This window comes from Labeo rohita, chromosome 12 (assembly GCF_022985175.1).
Source record: "Labeo rohita strain BAU-BD-2019 chromosome 12, IGBB_LRoh.1.0, whole genome shotgun sequence".
Taxonomy (NCBI): Eukaryota; Metazoa; Chordata; class Actinopteri; order Cypriniformes; family Cyprinidae; genus Labeo; species Labeo rohita.
The window spans coordinates 16,457,507-16,473,461 of NC_066880.1; the positions used below are offsets into that span (position 1 = coordinate 16,457,507).

Here is a 15,955-nt window from a genome sequence, read left to right on the forward strand (position 1 = left end):
TATTTTGGTAAAATAATTAACATTTTGCAGATTCTGCAAGGTGTATGCAAACTTTTGACCTCAACTGTTAATATCAGTTGTGTATATTTCTCCCAGTAGAAAGATGATATTAGTTTTATAATCAAATAACTTTACTCTCTAAAATAAACTATCAATCAGTTTTTCAGAAAGAATTTGGCGCCATCTAATGGACAAACTGCGTTGATTATTGCAGTTTGAAGTGATTTCGATTAGTTTGGTTACAAACAGTATTATTTGTCTTATATAATCCCAGTAAGATGCTCTGTTTATTCTGTACTAAAACATATGACAGAGCAAATATGAGAGGGAGGGAGTTTATACATATGAGATAAAACATTTAATATGTATGCAAATAAATAAGTAGGGTTATAATCATTATATTTACATATTTTCTATATTTGTTTATATAAATGTTAAAGTTAGTTATTATAACTGCAATATACTATAACTAAAAATTCGCGCTTTTATTTTGGTGTGTTTTTGCTTCCGGTTTGATGTTGATGTCATAGCTTGAGAGCAGTCGCTAGGGGCAGCGTCTAGTCGTGTCGTTTTTGCGGAATTCATCTTGATCACCTGATAAACGCAAAAATGGCTGGCCGGGTGAGTATTTCTTTATGGTTAAAGTTGTTTTGATGTCGTACAGAAATAATTCATAATTTCGGAACTCTTCTCAGCACTTACGGAGCTCAGCTTCATTCATACGTGCTGTGTTTGCACACGTCATTCACACTCATGCGGTACCGGAAGACAAGTTCCACATCACATCTCATGACTTTTCGGGAAAACATTACTGTACAATGTTGCGAATACATCATAAGTCACGAGGATATTTACAGTTTTCAATGTAGAAGCGACAGCTTTTCTCTAAAGGCGTTTGATGAGTGACTTTTGGCAAATGAATGTTAATATAACTTTGGCTGCTGTCATTACATATTTCAATCAGGAGTGACTGCAAGTTAATGTAATAGATCAGTGCTGTTTTTGACAGGCTGAAAAAGCTATTGATTTATGATTATTCAACTACCTAAATGAAATTAAAAATACAGTGTAAGGCTTTAGTTTGTTATTTTTCTGTGACGTATAAAGACTTGGACATACTAGTGTTTTTATTGTTAACTATCATAAGTCGTTTTCATTCAATGAAATAAAGCTGGAAAAAAAAAGATTAAAAATTGAACTTAAAAAAACTTAAACTAAAATTCGAAATGTTGCTTCAACAACTAAGTGAAATAAAATAAAATAATTTCAAGCACTAAAATTACTAAAACTGAAAATGAAATAAAAAGCTAAATAAAAATATTTAAGAATAACAAAACTGATGAAAAATACAAAAGCACATAACCAAATGACTAAAACTTCAACAAACAAATGACAATGAAAACTAAAAAAAATGTAAAAGCTAATTTAAAATATTAATAAATAATTAGAATATTTATTTATTTATATAAAATACAGGGGTTGGACAATGAAACTGAAACACTGGCCAATATAGTGTTGGAGGTTTCATGGCTATATTTATGCAGCCTGGTGGCCAGTCTTTACTGATCGCACATTCCACCAATAAGAGCAGAGTGTGAAGGTTGACTTTGTGCACCCAATAGCTCAAACATTGTACCCTGAAGGTGGTGCCGTGTATTAGGATGATAATGCACCAATACACACAGCAAGACTGGTGACAAGAGTGATTTGATGAACATGAAAGTAAAGTTAAACATCTCCCATGGCCTGCACAGTCACCAGATCTGAATATTATTGAGCCACTTTGGGGTGTTTTGGAGGAGCGAGTCAGGAAATGTTTTCATACACCAACATCACATAGTGACCTGGCCACTGTTCTGCGAAAGGAATGGCTCAAAATCCTTCTGGCTACTGTGCAGGACTTGTATTTGTCATTCCCAAGATGAAATAATGCTGTATTGGCTGCAAAAGGAGGCCAAACGGCATACTAATTGTGGTCTAAACCCAGGTGTTTCAGATTCACTGTCCAACCCCTGTATATACATAATACTAAAATAAAACTTCTGAAACCACAAGATATTGTATCTATCTATTTATTTATTTAAAACAATAAGACATTTTTTACTGTTTGTTATGTGTAACATGCATGTAGTAATATTAATATCATTTTGGATGTAACGTTAGTCTCCCCACCCTCCTCCAGATGTTCATTATAATAGGGAAAAATGTGTTAAATGAAGAAAAAAAAACTTAAATTGGATTATTTATTTGGAATGTTAGTATACAAATTAGAATGTTCTCAAATCTAGATTTGATTTCCACAAATTTTACTGGTTTAAATAACAACAACAATTATAAAAATTATAATAAAATAGCTTTTCAGTCTGGTCTCAAACCTTCAGATCCCACTGTATGTGTTGCTTGTGTGTCAGGTGTCTTTTTCTCTTGTATCGCATAAATATTAGAAGTGGGTCCAAACACAGTTACGGTGCAATATGCGTTAGGCTGTATTTTGAGGAGATTACGTGAGATTCAGAAGGTCTGGAATTCATCTTATTCTATCAGAAATACCACACAAGGGTTTAATGAAGCCCTTCAGTAATCCTATAAGATCACACAGCATTACTGTGTGTTCTCAGTGTTTTTTTAGACTGAGCTTCAGCTGGTTAAACATGGAGATTTGTAAGGGTTTGAATAAGTGAATATCAGGTTACAGAAAAGGTAATGGGGCGTGACTCTTTATTCAGTGAGTGTTTGTCATAATGAAAATGAGGATTGTGATGAGATGGTAAGTGCCAACGTATAGGTTGGGCTTTTTTTAACGAATAATAGAAACTAATTATTATTTTAGCAATATTTAGCATGAGGCTTAAATCTTACAACAGTTGGTTGACAGTGCACAAATGTATATGTCAGGAATGTGTTGAAGAATATTTCTGCATACTTTTACTCTAAAATCTCTATGTCTTTATATTTGTACACTACCAGTCAAAAGTTTTTGAATAGTAAGATTTTTAATGTTTTTTTTTTTAAAGAATTATCTTCTGCTCACCAAACCTGCTCATTTATTTAATCTAAAGTACAGCAAAAACAGTAAAATATGTAAATATTTTTTTACTATTTAAAATAAATAGTTTTCTATTTGAATATATTTAGAAATGTAATTTTTTCCTGTGATTTCAAAGCTGAATTTTTACTCCAGTGTCACATGATCCTTCAGAAATCATTCTAATATGCTGATTTGCTGTTCAAGAAACATTTTATTATTATTATTATTATTATTAATACTATTGTTATTATCAATATTTAAAACAGTTGAGTACAATGTTGAGTGCAGTTTAATGTTACAAAATATTTCTATTGCTGTTCTTCTGAACTTTCTATTCGTCAAAGAAATCTGAAAAAATTCAGCTGTTTTCAACTTAATAACAATAATAAAATGTTTTTGAGCAGCAACTCGAAATATTGGAATGATTTCTGAAGGATCATGTGACTGGAGTAATGATGCTGAAAATTTAGCTTTGATCACAGGAATAAATTACATTTTTAAATATATTCAAATAGAAAGCAGTTACTTTAAATAAGAAAAATATTTCGCAATATTACTGCTTTTGCTGATCAAATAAATGCAGGCTTGGTGAGCAGAAGACAGTTATTTAAAAACATTAAAAATCTTTTGACTGGTAGTGTAGTTAACCTCAACCAAAGCTAGAATGTAGAAGCAAATAAATCTTCTTGAAGCATATGGCCCAGACTTAAAATGCAATGCAATGTGATCTAGACAAAGGTGGTTTCTGTAAAATCGTAATTAAAGGGTATGAATGAACGTGTTTAAGCTTTTGATTTGTAGTGTGTATCAAGGCTGAAATTTCAGTTATGATTTTGCTATCACTTCATCACTTCTGTGCTTTTCTTGCTTTTTTCTTCTTTCCTGTACAGCCAATGCAAGCAGCGAAATGCCCAACAGATGAACTGTCTCTCACAAACTGTGTGGTTGCAAGTGAGAAAGACTTCAAATCTGGGCAGTGAGTATTTGATGTGTAATGAATCAGAAACAATTTAAACACATACTCTGAGAATGCATATGTCAAATCGTTTTTTATTTCTTTCCAGACATTTGACCATTAAAACCACACCCACTCAGAAGTTTGTGTTCACGGTGAAAACCCACCCAAGCGTGGTATCTGGAACCATTGCCTTCAGTCTACCTCAGGTACACTTTCGTGTCATCATTAAACAAAGCTGTTCTAACATCTCATGACACACAGTATACTCTAAATACTGTTTGCCTTGTATGCAGATGTACAAGATGTACTGTTGTTGTCAGCATGCTTATTTCTTAATGTCCTGCATTGTTTTTGCCTGCTTCTCCTTCGTCTGTTAACATGACAGCAGCAAGACTTTTCAGGTACTACAGTAACTTTCTCACAGTGGTCTTATTTTATGGCACAATGTGATATTTTATCAATAAAAGATTAAAACATGACACACAACTAGAGGCTTTTATCCATTCAAAGTACACTTTTTATTATTAGTGTGCTCTACAGTAAGACCATATATCAAGAGAAAGTTGTACAAACGTATTGTGTTGTTTTTAATAACTATAATATTTGCGTGGCCTGTAATATGCTACAACACATGTAGGCTAAATGCAATAAAATAGAAACTCACTGAAATGCTCTCTGTGTTATAGAGGAAATGGGCTGGAATCTCTCTAAACCAGGATGTGGAAGGTATGTGTACCATTTACATTTCTAACCTTGCAACCGAATTTGATTGGCTGCAAACTAATAGTGCAATAAATCAGTGAGTCTGCATTTGCTGTGGTATAACTGATTATAATGTAGTTTAATAACACTTTGAATGGGTTGGAAAAAGGGAAGAAGTTAGCCAGTTAATCAAGAATTTAATTTTCAGTTGAAACCATTATAAATTAATTTTGCTTAAAATTTGAAAACTTTAATTAATATGTAAATCACCCCAAGAAATATGCACATGTAGAAAAGTTCTCAAAACAGTGCGTGTACTATATTTATTTATAAGTTTGGGGTCAGTATTTTATTTTATTTTATTTTATAATTTTTTGTCATTTTTTTAAAATAAGTCTCTTGTGCTTACCACAGCTGCGTTAATCAAAAATACATTAAAAAGTAATATTGTAAAAATATAATAAATAAAAAAATGTAATTTTAAATAAAATTTAAATGACTGCTTACTATTTTCATATATATTAAAATGTAATTTATTTGTGACTGCAAAGCTTAATTTTCTAGGGCTGCCCTCGAATAAAGATTTTTCTGGTCGACTAGTAATTGTTTATTTTAAGCATTAGTCGACTATTAGTCGCACGTTTATTGATAAACCATATAAGTCATAATAATGAGCCTTTAATTGCCTACAAAGGCTAATAAGCGCTCAAATGCACGCACAAAAAAGCTTGCCAAAGCATCAGGTACAGTAATGCATGTTTCATACGGATAACAAAATCTGAGAATATTTTTTCTATTTGAATTAGTTCATTTAAAAGTAGTTCCGTTTTACTCTCTATAGATATATTTTTCATGTCTGTAAGGCAAGTATATATGGAGTTTCGGAGTGACACACTCACAGAGACCAAGACGGCAGAAAGCACATCCCGTTTGCTTTAGTTATTTTACAAAAGCGCAACATTTTGTTGTTATTCTGAGTGCACACAAATAAATGTAGAGTCTTTACAAATTTGAAAGATGTATTACTTTTATCTGTATGACCAAAAATGACGGAGTATTTTAAAGGGGTCATCGGATGCTAAGTTCACTTTTACATGTTGTTTGAACATTAATGTGTGTTGGCAGTGTATGTACAAATTTACCCTATAATGATAAACATCCATGCAGTGGTTTTTAATTAATCTGTAAAAATAATATCCCATTTTTCAAATCGAGCCGTTCTCAGATGCCTGTCGGTGTGCCATCACACCCACAGAGGCCGCTCCTACGATAGTTGATCGACATGAGCGTCTTACCTCAGACCAGCTGTCACAGTCCAGTAACTTTCCCTGTTTCGATGCTGAAGCAGGGATGTAAGTTAGACAAGAATATCTCCGATTGAGCGATTGAGGTGTTGTGTTGCTGGATGTAATAATGAACATAGTGGTCGTCATTTACTCCCGACATCTGAGATGCTGAAGATGCAGTGGATTACATTTGTTTGTGTATAGAATGCGCCTCCCGATCTACATATATCCGTCTATGTTCGTGCGAATCATTCGTGATCCAGCTTCACTTACAGCAGAAGTGAGTATAAGCATTTTTTTTATGAATCTTTGCAATCACCTTTCCTTATAGTGTGGTAGTTAGGAAGTTTAGTGACTAAACGTGGCTAAATGCGGCTAAAGTAAACAAGATCGTCACTCCACAAAGAGAAGAGTGGGGCGGGGCGAGCAGAGCTCGTTTGCTTTTAAAGGAACAACCCCTTGGAATGAGATGATTTTTGCTGAGCTCATTTTGACAAGGTAAAAAGGGTGTTGTTTTACAGAACCATTGAGAATTTTTAATCAAAGTAGAGACTTTTCATTAAGACCCTAAAGAATCATATCAACTTGTGGAAAATGGGCATCCGATGACCCCTTTAAGTGAGCATGATCCTTCAGAAATCATTCTGACCTGCTGATTTGGTTTTCAAGAAGCGTTCCTTCTTATTAATAATGTTAAAAACAATTGCGCTGCTTAATATTCTTTGCTGACTAGAAAGTTCAAAAATGAAATTTTACATTTCTTGGGACTGGGAGTAGTACTGTTACAGGTTCATAGCACAGGTTTTGTTTTATTAAATTGTTGTGAAAAGACATATTTCACACACGTCTTGTTTTCATTAATGTGATATTAAATACGTCATCTACCCTGACTAACATCTATAGTATATTTCAACAATGACTGTTGTCTTATTCTCCACTTGTCTCTGTTGTGTTGTTTGCAGTGAGTGTCTACAACTTTGACCCATCGAGACAGTATGTGGGAACCATGACGCTCGAGATTGACTTCCTGCAGAAGAAGAATGTTGACAGCAACCCTTACGACTCTGATAAAATGGCCATTGAGTTTATCCAGTTTTTTACCGCACAGGCCTTTAGCAAGGGCCAGCAGGTGAGCCATCAAAGACATAAACGAAATGAATATCATACACTTAATGAGGTCTGAGAATGTTTATGTAGTTTGGGCATAGCTGCACATTAAGCATGTGTCATCTTCCTGATAGTTTGCCTTCAGCTACTGTGACAAGCTTTTTGCACTGGTCATAAAAGATATCGAGGCCATGGATCCCAGCATCCTTAGAGGCGAGCATAGCTCTAGCAAAAAACAGAAGGTAACTTTTTTCTGCCTACACTCAAATCATACGATTCATGTGTTCAAAGAAATATGGATCTGAAATGTTTTATCTCTGTTTTTCTTTTTTAGATTGAGATTGGTCTGTTGCACGGCAACAGTCAGGTGATTTTTGAGAAAGCTGAGAGCTCGTCTCTCAATTTGATTGGTTAGTGTTTAACTTGCAAATACACACCACCATTGTGGCTCTGACATACACAACATGTGAGTCTTCGGAGTACTTTACAGTACCTTTAGCATTTAGTCTTTAGTCAAGACATATTAACCTTTGGACCTGTCGTGGTTAACCCAACACTGTCAGCTGCTGCTGATACATATATCATCAGTCAGTTTTTTTTTTATTTTTTTTTATAGTGAACTATAGTGAACTTGTCACAGCTATACTACCAGTCAAAAGTTTTTGAACAGTATATGTTTTTTTCTTTTTAAAGAAGTCTTCTTTAAAAAGACTTCTGCACCAAGCCTGCATTTATTTGATCCAAAGTACAGCAAAAACAGTCAAATTTGGAAATATTTTAAAATGTATTTTATTCCTGTGATCAAAGCTAACGTTTCAGCATCATTACTCCAGTCTTCAGTGTCACATGATCCTTTAGAAATCATTCTAATATGCTGATTTGCTGTTTAACAAACATTTTACTTTGGATCAAATAAATGCCAGCTTGGTGAGCAGAAGTGACTTCTTTAAAAAGCATTCAAAATATTACTGTTCAAAAACTTTTGACTGGTAGTGTAACTTGATGCTAGATAGGTCACAAATTCTTGTGAGTAGGGATAAACATGTCACAGGCTTGTACGTAGATAGTTTTGGCAATGTTAGCACTTTGTTAAGTCATAAATCACTAGAATGTCATTTTATACAAATATACCATTTAATCTTGTTTAGAATGATCAGAATTACAAAAATTAGTTTAGTCAGTCTGCATTTTAACTGCACACACATTCATTTCCATGTAACAGGAAGATAAAAACTTTTAAGTGCCTACTTTATATTAACACTACCACCTCTATGTTTAGTCTTTACTCCTCATCAACTCTAAAATGTTTTAAAGGAGAACTCCACTTCCAGAACAACAATTTACAAATAATGTACTCACCCTCATCCAAGATGTTCATGTCTTTCTTTCTTCAGTCGTAAAGAAATTGTGTTTTTTGAGGAAAACATTTCAGGATTTTTCTCCATATAATGGACTGATATGGTGCCCCGATTTTGAACTTCCAAAATGCAGTTCAAATGCAGCTTCAAACAATCCCAAATGTGGTTGTAAACGATCCCAGCCGAGAAAAAAAGGGTCTTATCTAGCGTAACGATTAGTTATTTTAATACGACTGAAGAAAGAAAGACATGAACATCTTGGATGACAAGGGTTTGAGTACATTATATATGAATCTTTGTTTTGGAAGTGGACTTCTCCTTTAAGAACAGTTTAAAGGTCCCCAAACTCTGACACAAATATTATATTTATTCTTTATCTCACAATTCAGATTTTTTTACTTGCAATTGCGAGTTTACATTTAGAAATTTGTACTTTTTATGAGGTCAGAATTGCAAGATATAAACTGGCAATTCTTACTTTTTTTGTGACTTCTGACTTTATATCTCACAATTCTGACTGTATAACTTTCAATTATGAGTTTATTTCTCACAATTCTGAAAAAAAGTCAGAGTAGCGAGTTTATCCCTCGCAATTCTGAGAAAAAAGTCAGAATTGTGAGTAATAAATTCTGAATTGCAAGATATAAACTCACAATTCTTAAAAATGACTTCAGAATTTCAAGTTATAAACTGGCAATTCTTACTTTTTCCCCTAAGGATTGCAACTTCTGACTTTATATCTCGCTATTCTGACTTTATGACTCACAATTGTGAGTTTATATCTCACAATTCTGATAAAAAAGTCAGAGTTGCGAGTTTATGTCTCGCAATTCTGAGAAAAAAAGTCAGAATTGTGAGAGAAAAAGTCGCAATTACCTTTTCTTTTTTTTTTTTTTTTTCAGTGGCAGAAATGGGCTTCCATAGTTTTTTTCTGACTGAAGTATTTTTTTTTTCAGCCAAAATTTGGTGCACAAATGTTTCTCTAATTTAAAGAATTGAGTTGTTTTGAGCGTAGGATACACGATTCTAATTTAGTTTTAGAGTTTTTTAAAAGGATAATTAACATTACTTAATGTAATCGGTTACCAGACAGTTGATGGTAGCCACTGACTTCTATAATACGAAAAAAGTTAATGGCTGAGCTTAAATTAAATTAATTTTTTCGGTTGAATAATGCTTGAATGATAGGAAATGCCAAACACATTTTTTGAAAAAGTTAAAGCAGGAAATCTAAAGATGAATGTGTGTAATTCCTCTGTACATAAAATTTTATTTCAGTTCCTATCTCTGTGATGTCCAATGAATCAACAAGTGAAATGTTCACAGATTTCAAATAATGTAACAACCACACTACACCACTAGATGGCAATCAGAACGCATGTGGTTTTACCTCAGCTGCCTCTCATAATTGTTATCTTTTCTAAAATGTTTTAATATTAAGGTATGATTTTGGTAGATTAAATTAAATATGTGAAAAATATGTGTGTTCCTCAGCAGTCTGTTTTTGCTAATTCTTCCCAGGAAAGGCAAAGACCAGAGGTTCTCGACAGTCCATCATCAACCCAGATTGGAACTTTGAGCGCATGGGCATTGGAGGCCTGGACAAGGAGTTCTCAGACATCTTCCGTCGGGCCTTCGCCTCGCGAGTCTTTCCTCCAGACATAGTGGAGCAAATGGGTGAGTCTCTTCTGTCCCTCTGGCACTTGGAAGTGAAAACTGTACAGTTGTTTACTTTATAAGCAACTAACTTCTTGTCTTAGCTTGCTTTGGGTACCAAATGGTCCAAGACCGCCACCAATGCTCCCTCAAAAAAAAAAAAGCAAAAGTGCATGACGCTCTTGTTTCTCTCTTGGAAAGACATATAACTCCTCTTTTTCTTCTCCAACCACATCCCTCTGAATTTAAGTGGCCAGTGAGGCAGCGGCACAGCATGTTGTGGGCGACATGAAACATGCAGTTTGAGAGACAGAGGACAAAGCCAAAATATATAAGAGATTGGACAGACAGTTTTCAGACCCTCCCAGCACCTCATCCTAACCATAAATGAGAGAATTGCTCGGGTAGAAGAAACATCCTTATGTTGTCTTCTCTTTTGCCGTTGGCTTACAGTCAAAAGCCTAGTTTGAATTATATCGTCAGACTGCAGTCTGATTGTGTGTTTCTGATTTATTTTCACCCTTTAAACAGATAAACAATTGTTAAAGATGCTCTCCAGCCGATAAATTCCCATCAGATTGACTCCTGCAGCGAAAGTATTATAATCATTTGCAGTTGAAGCCGCTGTCTACGTTCCGTTCTCAGCTTTTAGACACCGGGTGTCTTTTGCTAATAATTGTGAACAAGTGTTCTTGCTTGTGTGTAAAAGAAGTTCTCACACAGAATTTCATACAGATTCTCCTGTATGAACAGGTACTCCTGTTGATGAACCCTGAATGAGGAAGCGCATATCCACCATTAAAAATGAGCAAAGGCCAGACCATCTCTATATAAGGACTTAACGCACAACGTAACATTTTTTTGGACCTAGATTACATTTAATTGTGTTTTAGACCTGTGCCTAATGTTGCACTGTAGGTTTTTTTTTTTTTACTCCCACGTGTGTCACTTCTAATAGTATTTCACTAAATATTTCAGCTTAACACAATCCATATTTTCTAAGGCCACCAGGAGTCTGTGGTTTTTGCGTACATGTGGTTTCAGTTGGTTTATCCATAACTGTTAACACTTAATTTGTGATGGAATTATCATTTTATACTATTCTGCACTTGCCAAACTGTGCAAAAGAATGTTTTTAATGGTGCTAAGTCAGACATCACCAGTACTGTTGCTCATTTTTAAAGGGTTAGTTCACTCAAAAATGAAAATTCTGTTATTAATTCACCCTCATGTCGTTTCAAACCCGTAAGACTGTTTCATTTTTAATGAAATCCAAGAGCTTTCTGACCCTGCATAGACAGCAGTGTACCAGCGTACTCTCATGAACATGTGTCGAAGACTGACACAGAAGAGAAGAAATGGTTGAAAGTCGTTTTTTTTGTTTTCTTTCGCATGAAAGTATTCTCGTAACTTTATCCACAAGTTTCCGTGGGGCGCTACTGTAAAAAAGAACGTGGGTACAACTTCCAGTGAAGTGGCGGACGTATTATACCAATGGAATTTTGTGTGCTAATTAGCGAAGAGGCTAAGTGTTTTTTAGACCATTGTTTACTTTGTAAAGATGCACACCTTTATGAGAGATGTCATTAGGTTCTATGGACAACATAGGCTTTTCGAATTTGTGTTATTAGCAAGTTTGGATCGCTAAATCTTGAATGACTGTCAACTAGTGAAATGACATTTGAACCGAGACATCAGAGCTTGTGTTAAAGGGAATGCCAGATAAAGCCTCGTTTCGAGGCTTTTGTGAAATCTCACTTTCTGTCCAGTCATGTGTGCGATTCACTTTGTGTGTCCTAATGTTCGACCCCCAGATCAGACTTTGCGAGTACATTTTCACTTGGGAAAATTACATTTTTAAATACCCAATCATACAAGTAATATGAAGAATACAAATTATTTCAGGAAAATTAAATATAAGCCACATGCAACTAATATACGTGTACATTATTCTTCTATTACATCATATTGATACTCGTACTGGCATTTAATGGCACTATTCAATTGGTAAATTAATTTATCGGAGTCAGAAATTCAACAAACAAACACACACACTGTTAGGCTTTTGTTTGTGCATATAACATGGACCGATCTATGGAAATTGTGGTGAATGAGTCTTCCGACTGAGCTTTAGTCTTTTGGCTGCTTTATTTTTTACTAACCACCAGATTGTGCTGTTTTCGACACTCTTGAAGCTTTGAATCTTTTCCCGAAAAAGTCAGAGGAAAGTCTCTGTGCTTCATGAGGCTTCATTTGCGCGTCACTCCTGTCAACTGTTGAATGAATGAGTATCACGTCCCGCTTGTTTACTTTGAACCGGAAGACGCTCCCACTTTTGATGCAAGGCCTCAAAAAACTTGTGGATAAAATTAAGATTGAACCACTGATGTCACATGGACTATTTTAACAATGTCCTTACTACCTTTCTGGGCCTTGAACGTGATAATACCGTTGCTGTCTATGCAGGTCAGAAACCTGTCAGATTTTAACCAATATACTTTCATTTGTGATCTGAAGATAAATGAAAGGTCTTATGGGTTTGGAACAACATGAGGGTAAGAAATTAATGACAGAATTTTCATTTTTGGGTAAACAATCTTTAAGACTTAGGAGTTTGAAAACATTGTCCTCTACAGGGTTCATCTGAACACTCTGAAACTGTGAACTTAGGTGTTTTACACACTTACACTTGTTTATGTAGTACTGACATGAATAAGACATTTCACATAAAAGACATTTGCGTATAGTCCACAAGAGAATATAATAGCTGAATTTATAAAAATGTCCCCGTTCAAAAGTTTACATATGCTTGATTATTCATACTGTGTTGTTACCTGAGTGATCAACAGCTGTGATAGTTGTTCATGAGTCCCTGGTTTTTCCTGAACAGTTAAACTGCCTGCTTTTCTCCAGAAAAATCCTTCAGGTCCCCCAAATTCTTTGGTTTTTCAGAATTTTGTGTATTTGAACCCTTTCCAACAATGACTGTATGATTTTGAGATCCATCTTTTCACACTGAGGACAACTGAGGGGGTGAAAACTTTTTAAATTTGAAGAACAGGGTAAATTTTACTTATTTTGTTTATTTTCTTGCAAACATGTAAGTATCTTCTGTAGTTTCTAAAGGGCAGTACTAAATGAAAAAAATATGACATTTAGGCAAAATAGGAAAATTTACACATCTTCATTCTGTTCAAATGTTTTCACCCCCAGCTCTTAATGCATTGTTTTTCCTTCTAAAGCATCAATGAGCATTTAAACCATCTGTAATAGTTGTATAGGAGTCCCTCAGTGTGAAAAGATGGAACTTATAATCATACAGTCATTGCTGGAAAGGGTTCAAATACACAAAAATGCTGAAAAACCAAAGAATTTGTGGGACCTGAATAATTTTTCTGAAGAACAACAGGCAGTTTAACTGTTCAGGACAACTGTTAGTGAACAACTATCACTAAGCAAAAAAAAAACACAGCTGTGGATCATTCTGGTAACAACATAGTTGTTCAAGAATTGAGCGTATGTAAATTTTTGAACGTGGTAATTTTTAGAAATTGAACTAATATTTTTTTAATGTGAACTATATGTGAACATAGTTTATGTGAAATATCTTATTCAAGTCAGTACTAAATATAAAACTAACATGCATTTTGTATGATCTCTCTTATTTTGGTAAAATAATTCTGCAAAGTGTATATAATCTTTTTACTTCAACTGTATCCCTGTAAGCTGCCTGATGGCTTGCTCATGTACACACACAGCCTTCAGAGTGCAGTGTGTGTGCTAGAGAGAGCGAGAGATGACCTTTGTGGTGTGATGGCTGCAAGAGTCGGCCTCTGGCTCGGGCAGCTGGCTGCTCTAATGAGATGGCGGGTCTTGATAGCGCAAAGGTGAGCACCTAATTGGGGTTAGTTTGGAGCGCAGGTGCTGAAGGAAGGTGCGGGTGTGCGTCTGAGTATGTTATTGTCTGACAGCGCTTGGGTGGGAGTTTACACCAATACACCCAGTTTCTCCCAAAACTCCCACCAGCTAAAGGTCATTTCAGTTTTCCCAGCCACGGCCTTGTTCTTCTCCTCTGTAAAAAGTCTGGAGGCCTGCCCTCCCTCAACCTGAGTCTGTCATCAGGTGTAAATGGCCATACTGATTCTCATCTCAGGGCTACTGTTTATCTCCAGCCTTCCCGCTCATTCCAAATGGCAGCCAGCAGATGTTGTTAACCAAAAACAGGGCTCTTGTCTGAGAAATGCCATTGCTCATCAAAAAGACCCCTGTGCTACTCTGAAAACAGTTGTAGTTGACACTTGGCCATACTTTTTTTGTGTGCTTTATGTATAAGGGATAAGATTTTTTATTATTGTATTAGTATGTATTAGTAATGAAAAGTGACAGTAAATACATTTTTAATGTTGCATAAGATTTCTATTTCAAATAAATGCTGTTCTTTTGAATTTGATATTCGGCAAAGAATCCTGGAAAGATACGTTTTCCACAAAAATATTAATCGTACTGTCAGCACTGATAATAATGATGCCTGTTGTTTGAGCACCAAATCAGCTTATTAGAATGATTTCTGAAGGATCATGTGACACTGAAGACTGGTGTAATGATGCTGAAAATTCAGCTTTGCCATCGCAGGAATATATTACATTTAAAATAAATTAAAATAGAAAATAATTTTTTAAATTGTAATAATATTTTACAATATTAAAAGTCAAAAGTTTACATACACCTTGCTGAATCTGCAAAATGTTCATTATTTTACCAAAATAAAGGGGATCATACAAAATGCATGTTATTTTTTTTTATTTAGTACTGACATGAAACATGATATTTAGACAAAATAAGAAAAATGTACGCATCTTCATTCTGTTCAAAAGTTTACACCCCCGGCTCTTAATGGATTGTGTTAACTTCTGAAGCATCAGTGAGTGTTTGAACCTTCTGTAATAGTTGCATATGAGTCCCTCATGAACAACTATCACTAAACAAAAAAACACACACAGCTGTGGATCATTCAGGTAACAACACAGTATTAAGAATCAAGCGTATGTAAACTTTTGAAAGTGGTTGTTTTTATAAATTCAACTATTATTGTCTCTTGTGGACTATATGTAAATGTCTTTCATGTTAAACATCTTTTTCAGGTCAGTACTAAATAAAAAAGGACATGCATTTTATATGATCCCTCTTATTTTGGTCAAATAATGAACATTTTGCAATTTATTTTACAAAACATTTTTGAAAAATGATGAATAAGTTTTATTTAAGGAAAAAATGTGTTGACTATACCACATGACATTTTGCATTCAAATGAAACTTGTTTTACACAGTATACTAAGTATTTTGAAGAGTTTGGCACGTTTTAAGCTAGTTTCTTAAAAGATTTTCCATTTTATTTACTGTGAGCACTCTAATACAATTTGTCATTGATGCTTGTGCCATTTTGTAATGTCTTGTGTTTCATACACTCCAGTTTTGACTTGACACCCCACAATTCATCTCTCTTTCCACAGGCTGTAAACACGTGAAGGGGATTTTGTTATTTGGGCCGCCCGGTTGTGGTAAAACCCTGATGGCGCGTCAGATTGGTAAGATGCTCAATGCCAGAGAGCCGAAGGTGGTCAACGGGCCAGAGGTTCTGAACAAATACGTGGGCGAGTCTGAGGCCAACATCAGAAAGCTGTTTGCTGATGCGGAGGAAGAACAGAAGAGGGTAAGAAACCAGAGAAAAAAAGGCATTTCATGCAAATTATTAAACATTACACACTTAGGAAAAACCTCCATTCTTTCCTACACATTACAAATCACTGTTATCTTAGAAAGGCCATACAGACATTTTGCACAGCCTTACATTCATCTGGCT

At 34.9% G+C, this 15,955-nt stretch overlaps 1 protein-coding gene across 2 annotated transcripts in view; it reads left to right on the forward strand.

The window, feature by feature from the left end:
* The first annotated feature begins 539 nt into the window (after positions 1 to 539).
* The window catches only part of nsfb (N-ethylmaleimide-sensitive factor b), a 32,197-nt gene continuing 16,781 nt past the window's right edge, over positions 540 to 15,955 (forward strand). For both annotated transcript variants that reach the window (XM_051124641.1, XM_051124640.1), the window contains exons 1-9: positions 540 to 621; positions 3,919 to 4,004; positions 4,093 to 4,192; positions 4,673 to 4,712; positions 6,937 to 7,103; positions 7,216 to 7,323; positions 7,416 to 7,491; positions 9,961 to 10,116; positions 15,606 to 15,805. In XM_051124641.1, the coding sequence (XP_050980598.1) occupies positions 610 to 621; positions 3,919 to 4,004; positions 4,093 to 4,192; positions 4,673 to 4,712; positions 6,937 to 7,103; positions 7,216 to 7,323; positions 7,416 to 7,491; positions 9,961 to 10,116; positions 15,606 to 15,805 (945 nt within the window). In that variant the 5' untranslated portion in view covers positions 540 to 609. The remainder of the gene's footprint in view (positions 622 to 3,918; positions 4,005 to 4,092; positions 4,193 to 4,672; positions 4,713 to 6,936; positions 7,104 to 7,215; positions 7,324 to 7,415; positions 7,492 to 9,960; positions 10,117 to 15,605; positions 15,806 to 15,955) is intronic.